Here is a 12071-nt window from a genome sequence, read left to right on the forward strand (position 1 = left end):
CTTGTTGCATCACGGTCTATCCACGAGGGATAGAATGAAGTGTCTCTGTCCTTTTTCACTTGATACCCGACCGTGTGAAGGAGAGGTTACCTGTCACCCTCCATACCCAGCAGGACCCTTCATAGTCAACCCTAGACATAGTCAAGACGCCTCCTTGGTCATTTCTCCAAAAATGAAGTCTGGATAGCGAATGAGAATTTGGTAGTCAAATAAGAGGCAAAAAACGAAGTCTGGATGAACCATTGTTCGGGCCCAGCATGGTCCCTGGAGACGGTCGGGAGGTTTGGGACTGGTGGAAATGCCCGGTGGACTCCAGCGGGTGCCGTGGGACTCCTCAATTTTTGCCTTAAGCGCCCAGGCCCAAAGAACCCCCCGTAAGGGACCCTCTCCTTCTTCTCTTCTTCACCCTCTCCCTCTCCTTCATCTTGTTTTTTTGCTTTCTTTTTGTTCATTCCTTCATTCTTTCTTTGGCCTTTTTTCACTTCTTTATAGTCCTCGACTCTGTGATCTGTGATCCTGGACTCCTTTTTATTAAACTCTTTCCCCTGGCGCGTCCTGGTTGTACGCCCAATTCCTTCCCTCAGCCCCGGAAGACAAAGAGGCCCAGGTCCCCCCATTTTGCTGAGCAAAATCTGGAGAGACCCGTCATTCATTCAATCAAAACGCCCAATACCCCAGTTTCGGTGAAGATAAAATCGAACGCAACACATTCCAGTTGATTTTCCATTCCTTCCACCGTCTCCGCTTCCCGCAATCGTCGACCACGCGAACGAAATTGTCCGAATTCAGTCGCACCACCTCGAGAATTAGCTAAAATAGCTGGCCACAACGCTGCCCTTGTGTACAAGTACAAACTCCCGAAGCACGCTCACGCCGATCGCCCATCCGTGTCCGTGTTACCAGACGTAAATCGACCACACTTGACCATGTCGAACATTACTCGCGCATTCACCAAGCGCAGCAAGCGCCCGGAGGTGTCCGCCCCCATGCCGTATCGTGGCGAGGGGCATGTGAGATTTAACTCGGGGAGTATCAAGCGTGGCAACATCTCTGGTCCCGTCCAGTTGGTGTCGACCACCAATATGTTGGCCTACAATGCACCCGATCTCACCTCGCCGGCTTCTTCATCCGCCTCGTCATTGCAATCGCGGGACGATTCTGACGCGGCCATCTCCCCGCACAGCTACTCCTCTTCCATCACCTCACCCGATGTGTCTTCCTTTGAATGCTCGCCTATCGAATCCAATCCAATGGCGTCGTACTTCCCCAAGCGGTCGGCTACCCTGACAAGCCACCCTCGCTCCTCTGCCTCGTCCTCATCCACAACTGATGCGCCGCTGGTGCCGAAGCGAGCTCTGTCGCACACTAAGCGGTCGCATCAGGAACTGGCACACAAGCGGTCCATCTCCCGGATGTCGCCGCCTCCCACGAGTCCACCCCGCAGCAACCCAACGATTCGCTCGTCGGTGGATTTGTTTAAGGTCGAGGCACATCCATTCAGCAAGGAGTTGGAGCAGGTGAACGAGGTGGCTGAGGAGTTTGGTGGTACGCATGTGCTTGATGATGAGGAGAGGATACTCTATCGTAAGGGACTTAAGAAGTTCTCCGTCGATGATTATCTCGTGGAGCTTGAAGATCTCTACGGCAGCATCTTTGACGACCGAATGGGTCCCATCAGCGCTGGGCCTTGGTTGTAAATTCCCCCGGTTGATCCGGGGTGATCGACGACACGAAGATTGCGGACTCTTTGGAAGGACTGGACATTCTCCACTTGGTCCGCCACGACTGACTCATATTCTTTCACTGACGACATCTGCCTTGACTCTTTTCTTTTTCTGCACTATACCATGGGAGGGCCGTCTTTATGTTCCCGCATTTGGTCTTGATTGTTTTTCTTTTTTATTCTGCGCGACAACGACGTAATTCTCGGTCGCGCCCACAATGTTTCATTGGGGTATATGCGTGATATGAAATTTTCCTATGAGATTTTCGATTTATGTTTATTATACTGCGAATCTATTTTGAAAAGTTCCCTTGACAGATATACTATTTCGTAGACATCTTCTAACAGCACATTGACACTAGGACAAATTCCCAATGGATGAGGATCATTGTTGCGGTCAACAATTGATACCTTGTTGATGAGGCCATGATGACTTCAGTCCATATACCCTAAAGTAGACTAGCGTAGGGCACACGCGCCAGTCACGGGTTCTCCGCAGCCCCACACGCAGCAAAAGAAAAAAATTTCCCTCACCGTGTTTTTGGCTTCATGGCCTCGACGCGCCTCTGTCTGCATCCGATTCATTGATCCTTTTTGCGCAACGGGACGACCTCTAAGGGTGCGGACAGATGTGGTTGCTTCAGTTCTGATTCTTCCAGCCTGTCCCTGAATCTCGAGAATCCACCATCAGTGGTGTCGTGTGCTTGGACCAGGCTTCGATAAGCTCTGATCCCCCCAGCGTTCTTGGGCTTCCAAGTCGTCTGGGACTTTCTACCACACGTACAGACCGACAAATGTCGAGACTTGACCGTCTTCCTTGCTTTTGTTTTTCAAATCCTAACTCGCCTCACCGGCCATGGTCTCCCTTGCCACGACTTCCCGCAAACCGGCAATCCCGGCCACACCCACAGCCCAACGATCAGCCATGATAGCAGCATCATCTCCTGCTTCCATTCTCAAACCATCCAAGCCCGGTCCAGCAGCCATCGACACTAAGCGCAAAATGAGTGAAATGGACCTCAGCCTTTCCCCATCCTCCATGGCCTCGGACGCTGCGGAGGATGCCCCGCCCACTAGCAAGCGTCCACGCGTCGTCAAATTCGACGACGATGTCAAGATGCACGATCCCAGCCGCAATGGTAACCAACCGAGCATCACAACAGAAAAGAGTTTGCCGGTAGTACGGGAGGAGGTGCGCCGGGCCATCCACCGACATGTCTCCGGATCCGAGAGTGAGGCCTACGACCGTATCAAGGAGATTTTCACCGCCGATCCCAAAAAGCAAGACGATGATACCATGGCTTCTTACGAGCTGCCGACTCCTACCAGCTTGAAGCATCACCTCATGGGGCTTTTGGCACACATTGCCTCCCTGGACCGCTCCTGCAATGGCTTGGTGAACGCCGTTCTCAACAGCGAATGGCTCGGCCGCGATGATTCCTACGTGAAGCTGTACATTCGGTTTCTCGGTAACCTGGCGGCGGCGCAGGGCACATATCTGAACGCCGTGATGAAAATGCTCGCCACCAACCTTAGGAATATCCCACGAGGAAGTGGGCGGTTGCCTGGTTATGCCCCAGTCCCCGTGTCGAACATGTACGCCCGTGTACACATGGCGCTGCGCTACGTGGTTCAGCTCATTCCAGCTGGAAGCGGGGCACTGTCGCCGATTCTGTCCTTGCAATTCCCGTTTGACAATGACCCGGCTAAGGCGAACATCACTTATACCCGAAACCTCATCCAAATCATCAACTACGCGCCCGAACTCCAGTCTGATATTCTGGCCCTGATAACTGAAAAACTGGTCAAAATCGATGTCCAGATTCAGGTGGATATGGAAGATTTCGAAGATGAAGTGGGCGAGGATCTCCTACACGATGTCTCGCCCGATGCTGATGATGACGACAATGCCTCGATTGCAAGCGACGAGTCGACCGATGACGAGACCGAGCGAGTAGAGACGATTAAGGCCAATATCCACAAAGTGGATGGGATGATTGATACGCTTTTTGAGTATTTTGCTACTCTGTTCTCATCAGGCAGCTTGGATGACAAGGAAAACGCACTGGACCTTCTTCTAAGCCACTTTCAGACCATCATTCTTCCGACTTACCGGTCGCGGCACTCACAATTCCTTCTCTTCCACTTCTCTCAGTCGTCACCGGTACTCGTGGACCGCTTTGCCTCGACCTGCGTGCAACTCATCTTTAACAAGCTGCAACCCGGCATACTCCGCCAGTCTGCTGCCGCCTATCTGGCTAGCTTTGTCGCGCGCGGTGCCCATATTTCGGGCGAGGTGGTTCGTGACGTCTTTGACTTGCTGATCGCGCATCTGAACAACCTGCGAATGGACTACGAAGGCGGCTGCCGTGGACCGGATCTCCGTCGCTTCGGGCCGTTCTACTCCACCGCACAGGCCATCTTGTACATATTCTGTTTCCGCTGGCGCGACCTGACGACCGCCGCCATCGAGGGCGACAGCGCAGATCAAGTCGAAGAGCTTGAGCCGGGGCAGATAACTTTCTCGCCGACTGTCAAGGAAGTCCTACACAAGGCCATCTACTCGCGCCTGAACCCACTCAAGGTGTGCTCGCCCGCCATCGTCGCCGAGTTCGCGCGCATTGCCCACCACTTCCAGTTCCTCTATGTCTACCCCCTTCTGGAAACCAACAAGCGCATTCGTATCTCCGCTTTTCGAAGCATCTCCACCCTCACTGACCCGCGATTCAGCCAAGTTGAGCGCGAAATCCGTGCCGGTGGCGATCTCGGTTACCAACTTGATGCCTACTTCCCCTTCGATCCGTACCAGCTTCCCCGCAGCCGCCGCTGGCTTGAAGGCGACTATGTCGAGTGGCGTGGCATCCCAGGTCTCGATGAAGATGACTCAGACAGCGGGGCGGACGACGATGAGGATGAGGATGGCTATGATGCCACCGAGACCGACGAGGAGTGAGCAAGGCATGGTCTTTCCCATTCCTCCTCCAGCTGTCGGTAATGTATTTGATCTATCTGCACTATCTTCTGTTACTTCAGCGTGGCGTTCGGATTTGATATGGATTTCTGCCGTTTGTTTTCTCAAAAAGTTCCCGATACCATGGGTTTTGCCTTTGATTGATGATATCGCGCTTTGGAGATGGATGCACCTGAGCTAAGGGCGACCTATTGTGGCCTCTTGAGGCCTGAGTACTACGAAAGTACTAGTAACACTTGCTTTAACACAAAAAAATGGGAAAATCATTACACGAACTGACGGTTCTTCCAAGGTCAGGGTCAGAGCTGAACCTATGCAAGCCCCCAATGTGGTTCGCGTCCCTGATACGTTAAGCAAAGAGAAGTTCGTTCCCCGAGAGAAGACCCTTGAGAACGATGCCATTGATTCTTCTCAATCCTCTGGTTTCTGCAATGATATCATCCATCGCAAAAGCGGATTCTCCTGAGTATAAGCTTTTTTCTTATATATATTTGACGCCATATTGGTAGGGCTAGTGCAGATCCATCAGGAGTGCCTCGGTTTCTTATATCTGAACATGACACTAGCACAACACACCCCCACTATGCTTCGTCCTGCCTGGGAACCCTGGGTTCGCATGTCAACAGCCCTGCAGTTCATTGTGGTGGGGATGTCTTGTATTTAATCATCGATCTATACGTCAGGCTTGTCTAGATCAGGGAATCTATTCAAGTATTTAGCAAGCTAGGCTACTATTTATTACTACAGCTTGGCCAGATATTAGTTGCAGGCATATCAAAATGCATCAGCCGAGGACTGTTACAGTCCTGATGGATAGACATTCTGAAAAAAATACAATGGAAGCTAAAAATGGAATGCAATGTACAACCAACGCCATGAATGCCTCTGACCCGAACACCGAAAGTCAAAATAAGAAAACCCGTGGAGTGCTCTTGATATGTTTTGCATCAAGTCATCACCGCTCGAATATTGCCTTCATGTCCGCGCAGGCATCGCGGTACAGGATATCCACGCTGCCCTGGTCACGGAACGGGTTGGGCGATTTGTCCCAGCCATGTTGGGCCTTCTCGATCATCATGGCACGAACCCGCTTCCCTAGACTCTCCAAGCGGCGGACGAAAGACTGGCCCTCCTTCATCAGCATGTCCCATTCACAGATGTACAGGAACACGTCATGGGGCAGGGCCTCGGCCAGAATGCGATCGGAGGCGCGGACGGGAGAGGCAAAGGGGGATGCTCGTTCGTCGAGGTCGGGGAGGTAGGACTCATCGAAAAGAGAGGTGAAAAATGCAGGCAAGGTCTTATCAGGCATGAGGCTCATGGCGCGGCGATGGTCGCGCGACTCCTGGAAGTCGAGGATCGGATACCAGCAGAACAGGGCGACGACATTGAGATCGCTTGTCTGGTCCACGAGCCGCTGCGTCGATTCAGCCCGGCCCAGGCGCTCCTTGACCACGGTGGAGACTCGTCCCCGCAGACGCAGCGGCACCGTAACGGCCAGGTTGCCGCCTGCCGAGAACCCGCTCAGCGCGACCCGGCTTACGTCCAGGCCCAGTTCTGCAGCATGCGCGGCCAGATAGAGCAGCGCCTCGACGCCATCATCCACCGCTGCGGGGAACGGATGCTCTGGTGCTCGGCGGTAACTGACGCTCACCAGGACCGCCCCGACCCCGTCCAGCACGGCCTGGGCCCATCGAGCATCGTCCGTCGCACATCCGAGAGTGAACCCGCCACCGTGGAAATTGACAGCGACCGGGTATCGGTGGCCGAGTCGACGTTGTTGGTGATAGTTGGGCGGACAGTAGAAATGGAGGACCACCGAGTGGCCGTGGCTATCGGACTTAACGGTGCGGGTGAACAACGGTCGGGGCGGCCGTGGCGGAGGCAGGTCATGCAGAAACATGCCAATGCGCATTAGGAAACGCCAAAGAAGGGCCTGGCAGTATAGCCACCAACGGGATGAGGCCATTTGATCGATCGATGCTGGTTTGCTCTTGTTCTTTGTTGTCCTTGTGGCAAGGGCGGGTTTGCTTGGGGAGCCTTGTCCTATAAAGAGGTACCCGGGCGAGGACCCCGGAAGATCCCGGAGGTTGCAATTGATAGACGATAGGAAAGATGAATGGAATGGGGAGGAATGGGAAGAACTAAAAAAAAAGAGAGAAGAGAAAATTCCAGGAATTGGGGGCAATTAAGAGGGGAAGACGCGGCCCGGACCAAGAAATACCAAGACTGCACTCCGACGTGATGTGCACAATCCGGGAAATCTGGATGATGTCATGAGACAGGAACAAGCCTCGAAAAGAAACGGTTTATAGGGCTAGGCAGGGACTGGATCTTCTCTAGCTCCCTTGTTTTTCTTCTCTTTCTTTTCCTCTGGTCTGTTCCTCGGTGTTTCTTGCGTGGATTATTAACGAGTTCCAAGAATCGCCACTTGCGGTTCCCCCACCTACGTTTATATTGTTCATCTCACCCCCCTCTCCTGTTTCTCCCCAAGCCACTATCCACCATGTCCATCAAACGGGCCCTCTCCAAGGCCATTCGAGGGCACATGGACGAAGATGACTCGTCTGGTTCTCACATTCGATCCACCTTGTCGCCCAAATCGCGCACTTCGCGTGATTACTCTCCTAACTCCCCTCACCGAAGCATCCTCGGTAACTTCCTGCGCGACCGAGGAGACTACGTTTCCTCCTCTGAAGATGTCTCAGATGACTCCTCCTCGACCGGGGCGCTGAGTAAAAACCAGCAGAAGCGATTGGTGCGCCAACAGCGACGCAGCGAGCGCAGCCGCCTCAGCGAGGAGGCCTTTTCTGAGTCGGAGCATCGGCGCAAGGAAGAGGAAATTGCCCGGGCTATAGCCGAGGAGACAGTCGAGATGAAAGCCCGGTATGGGGAGCTGCCCCTAATGCAGTCGCAGGACCGAACCGGAGAGCCACGAGTGCGCTTCGATGACATTACTGCGGCTATGGCGGGCCAGCAGGTGTTTTTCACGGCTCGACTGCATGTTGTCCGTCGGATGAGCTCCAAACTTGTTTTCTTGGTCTTCCGCCAGCAGCTGGCCACCTTCCAGGGTGTCCTGCACGATCGGGAGGGGGTTTCGTCCATCGCCATGATTCAGTGGGTGGAGCACCTCCGGGTGGGTTCTTTCGTCCGTGTCCGTGGTACGATTCGGGCACCCGAAGTCCCTGTGCTGGGCTGCAGCATCCACGATGTCGAGCTGTCCATTGAATCTGTACACCTCCTGGTCCGTCGTGAGGAACCGGTTCCTTTCAGCGTGTACGAGGCCGAGATCCGGACAACCGAGGAGGATAAGGTCGAGGGCCGTCGCAGTCATATCCCCGATCGCACACGACTCGTCAACCGGCTTCTAGACCTTCGTACAGCAACCTCGCAGTCCATCTTCCGTCTGCAGTCGGCAACCTGCAACCTGTTCCGAGGCGCTCTCGACGAGCGTGAGTTTATCGAAATCCATACCCCTAAGCTGCAGGGTGCCGCCACCGAGTCCGGCGCCAGCGTCTTCCAGGTCAACTACTTTGGCCGCCCTGCCTTCCTAGCTCAGTCTCCCCAACTAGCTAAGCAGATGGCTATTGCTGCCGACTTTGGCCGCGTCTATGAAATTGGTGCGGTGTTCCGCGCCGAGAACTCCAACACCCACCGACACTTGACCGAGTACACCGGCTTGGATATTGAAATGGCGATCGAGGAACACTACCATGAGATGCTCGAGACCATCGATGCAGTCATTAAGAATATCTTAAGCGGCATCTACTCCAAATATCGTCGCGAGATTGAGCTCGTCAAACACCAGTTTCCCTCTGAGGATGTTGTGTGGCTGGAGAAGACGCCTATCATTCGCTTCAGCGACGGCATTCAGATGCTCAATGACTCGGGCTGGCGAAATGAGGACGGCGACCCACTGCCGCTAGATGAGGACTTGGCCACCCGTGATGAGATTCGCTTGGGCCAGCTGATCAAGGAGAAGTATGGCGCCGACTATTACATTCTTGACAAGTTCCCCCGAAGTGCACGCCCCTTCTACACGATGCCAGATCCCGAAGACGACAAACTCACCAACTCGTTTGACATGTTCGTTCGCGGCCAGGAGATTGTATCTGGTGGCCAGCGTATCCACGAACCCCACATGCTTGAGGAGAACATGCGTCGTGTGGGAATCAATCCAGACGATATGGAGGAATACATGGAGGCTTTCCGCTGGGGTGCTCCGCCCCATGCCGGTGCTGGAGTTGGCCTGGAGCGTCTTTTGATGTTGATTCTCCAGGTGGGCAACATCCGTTTGACCTCGCTCCTCCACCGCGACCCGAAGAGCCTGCCGGCGAAGCCCCCTGTGCAGCAGCTTCGGCACCCAGACTCATCAACCCTTGAGCCGATGTGGCTACGCGATGGTCGTAGCCGCGTTGCCGCGCATCAAAATGAGCTGCAGCCGTTAGCCGAGCTGATTGCTAACTACGGCGATGCCACCTCGACATCCTGGTTTGACGACCGGTTCAAGATTTGGCGTGATATGGCCACGGGCGCTGCGGTCGCCTATGTGGCCAGCTCCAGCAACTATGCAGTGATTCCTGGCAACCCAGTGTGCGACCCCAGCCAGTACACGCGGACCATCACGCAGTTCCTGCAGTGGTTGCGCCGCGACACCAAGTTCAAGCCGGTGTGGATTCTGTGCTCGCCCGAAGTCGAAACCATTCTGGGCGAGCGACTCGGATGGCGTAGCCTCTCCTGCATCGCCGAGGAGCGCGTCGACCCGTCTCGCAACCAAGCTGCCTCCGACGGCGAAATTGCCCGCAAGCTGCGCCGTGCCGAGAATGAAGGGATCAAGGTGGTGACGGTAAACCAGGGAGAAATGGTGCCTGAAGACGCACGCACAAAAATTGACGAGCGCATCCAAGAGTGGCTCCGCAACCGCAAGGGTACGCAGGTTCACCTGTCAGAGATTCGACCGTGGTCTGACTCCCAACACCGCTGGTACTTTTATGCTGTCGACAAGACAGGCGCCATCTGTGCCTTCGTGGCTTTGGCCATGCTGTCGCCTGCGCACGGCATGCAGGTCAAGTACAGTCTGGACTTCCCGGGCGCGCCCAGTGGCGTCATCGAATACATTGTCTCGCACGCGATCCAAACCGCGGCCAAAAGCGGTGTCAAAGGCCTCACCTTTGGTGCTGGTGCCACGACCCATCTTATCCCGGGTCACAACATGCACGGCGCCAAGGTCAGGATGCTTGAGCGCACCTACGAGACTCTTGCCAAACAATTCCACCTTGTCCGCAAGAGCGAGTTCCGTGCCAAGCTCGGTGCTACCGAAGATCCTCTCTACATTGCCTACCCGGCTCACGGCCTGGGCTCCAAGGGCATTCGCGCCATCTTGAACTTCTTTGAAGATTAAGCCGTTGCGCAACTAATAATTATGAAAATCTCTTGGCGCAATCATCTACGAGGCGATGACTTGATGGGATTCTATAATCGGTCCTATTGTTTGATCTGCATTTCTGGGTTTAGGGACGTTTCGATTTCTATCGAGACCTTGACAGCCCAATGAGTAGACAAGATGGAGGTGCCTCTTGGGGAAGTCAGCTTTCACTAGCTGTCTACGGTGTTGGCTTTGTGCTCTTTTTGGCTTGCACACCTGCTCTTATTTTTTGCTTTTAATTTAGGTAGTATTCCCCCTTTCTGTTGCTCCTGTCCTCATCCACCGCATCTATCTCCCCTTGATCTGCTAGTTTAGGCTTCGGATATGTACGTATTGGTTTTTTTATCCTAGTACTATATGTAGATAAGTGCTTTACTTGGCTATGAATTTTATGCTGTTTTTGCATAAGTACTGGGGTTGGATCCCAGGAATTTCTCTGTAGTTGACCTCAAATATATATTTACAGCATCCGAGAAACAACGCAATGCACCAACCACCACCATCAATAATTATTTCCCCTTTTTACTTGCCTGCACGACGTGATTTCGCTTCGCATCCTCAACAACCCTCCCAAGTTCCCCAACAATCCACCGTGCGAGCACCAGCGCAACAACAGCCACGACAATCATCCACCCGGCCGTGGGAACCAACGACCGCGGAAATACATTCAACAGGAAAGGATCGAGGATCAGATCTACCGCCACGGGCGGCACCTCGCGCATCAGGGCGTCATCGGCACTGAAGTAGTCTGCCGCGGCCCGCACGCGCAGGAAGAGGACCGAGTCCGTCGTGGGCGCTGGGTCCAACGTTTTCCCTGCATCATGCGTGCTGGCTCGGCGGGGGATGGCGTTTGCCTGGAGCCGAGAGTCCAGGGATGCGAGGCGCGCGGTAGAGAACACGCTGAGGGAGGAGAGGAGGGCGGGATCCTCGATAGTGTTTGTTAGGGGGTAGGTGGTGAGTGTGAAATCCGTTGGTTGCTAAGCTTGTTTTTAGTGGAGCACCCTCGAAAAAGAGGAGAAACAGGAGGAATTGGATACATACAGTCGCCAGCCAGCACACTCGCACTTCGTACCGCTGCCCTGGTCTCAGGTTCTCGAGAAAGAACCACGAGTCTGTGCCGTCGGGTGCCTCGGTCGTCGGAAATGATGCATTCAGACGCGTGCGCACCACCGTGTTGTGTGGTGAGAGCCGTTCCAGGCCGAGGTCGTCGAGGTCGGGCTCATCGGAGGGAACAGTTGCGGCGGGCGGCGCGAGGAAAATGGTCTTTTCCACGTTTGCCTGCCCAACGGCCGCGAGAAGAGGAATGAGAATCCCCAAGATTGAAAGAGAAGAATAATACATGGTGAGGCAGAATCACAATATCTCTGCAATATCGAGTGGCATTAACTCCAGTGTCCTTTGGGATTTCTACTCCCGGGACATGCTGAGCCTTGATATACTGCTCTCTCTCTGCCCGGATCTGGCGGATTCGTACGATCTGGATTCTGGTTAGTCTCTATTTTCTCTGCGTTTTTGGAGGTGATCCGGTACTTAAGGAACCAATCTGGCATCAATTGAGTGTACGTCGCGGTCTGATGCAAATGGTGTTCCTCAGGCTGCCCAGGTATCTTGGCTGCTTGGTAATAACTTGGCCCAGCTATGAGTCGTCCAACGTCAATGAGATTAGCAGGGAGGACAGGCAGCAGCTCTCTTGAGCTATATCGATAGATTGAAGCCTAAGATACAGAGTAAATTGCTTTGCGGACACCAAGGCACCTGCCTGGATGGATTGGCTACCTCAGGCTCCCTCACCAGTCAGCAGGTCACCTGACTCAACGAGGCGGTGAGCCGATTCCATTTGGTCACGCCGCCAACCAATCAGCGCCCTCGACGCGACCCAAACGGATCAACAACGAACTTCCCCCCCCTGTAAACTCCAGCACAGACGCCCTCCACAACATTTCTGTTTTCTT

At 54.1% G+C, this 12071-nt stretch overlaps 5 protein-coding genes across 5 annotated transcripts; 3 read left to right on the top strand and 2 right to left on the bottom strand.

Moving 5' to 3' along the window:
• Positions 1-926: 926 nt before the first annotated feature.
• On the top strand, positions 927-1697 carry NUU61_001018 (uncharacterized protein; the record flags this gene model as incomplete). The annotated part of the gene is made up of 1 exon (XM_056651600.1): positions 927-1697. One exon carries the CDS (start codon positions 927-929, stop codon positions 1695-1697), a length of 771 nt encoding a protein of 256 aa, XP_056516450.1.
• Positions 1698-2579: 882 nt separating this feature from the next.
• NUU61_001019 (rDNA-binding RNA polymerase I transcriptional factor) lies at positions 2580-4676 on the top strand (the record flags this gene model as incomplete). The annotated part of the gene is made up of 1 exon (XM_056651601.1): positions 2580-4676. One exon carries the CDS (start codon positions 2580-2582, stop codon positions 4674-4676), a length of 2097 nt encoding a protein of 698 aa, XP_056516451.1.
• Positions 4677-5649: 973 nt separating this feature from the next.
• On the bottom strand, positions 5650-6663 carry NUU61_001020 (uncharacterized protein; the record flags this gene model as incomplete). Its single annotated transcript, XM_056651602.1, has 1 exon — positions 5650-6663. The coding sequence occupies one exon, from the start codon at positions 6661-6663 to the stop codon at positions 5650-5652; it is 1014 nt and encodes a 337-aa protein (XP_056516452.1).
• A 537-nt stretch (positions 6664-7200) lies between these two features.
• erdS (aspartyl-tRNA synthetase, cytoplasmic) lies at positions 7201-10095 on the top strand (the record flags this gene model as incomplete). Its single annotated transcript, XM_056651603.1, has 1 exon — positions 7201-10095. One exon carries the CDS (start codon positions 7201-7203, stop codon positions 10093-10095), a length of 2895 nt encoding a protein of 964 aa, XP_056516453.1.
• Positions 10096-10628: 533 nt separating this feature from the next.
• NUU61_001022 (uncharacterized protein) lies at positions 10629-11460 on the bottom strand (the record flags this gene model as incomplete). The annotated part of the gene is made up of 2 exons (XM_056651604.1): positions 10629-11096; positions 11161-11460. The coding sequence occupies 2 exons, from the start codon at positions 11458-11460 to the stop codon at positions 10629-10631; spliced, it is 768 nt and encodes a 255-aa protein (XP_056516454.1).
• Positions 11461-12071: the final 611 nt, after the last annotated feature.

Source organism: Penicillium alfredii (assembly GCF_028826965.1).
Source record: "Penicillium alfredii strain IBT 34128 chromosome Unknown utg000001l_segment0_segment0, whole genome shotgun sequence".
Lineage (NCBI taxonomy): Eukaryota > Fungi > Ascomycota > Eurotiomycetes > Eurotiales > Aspergillaceae > Penicillium > Penicillium alfredii.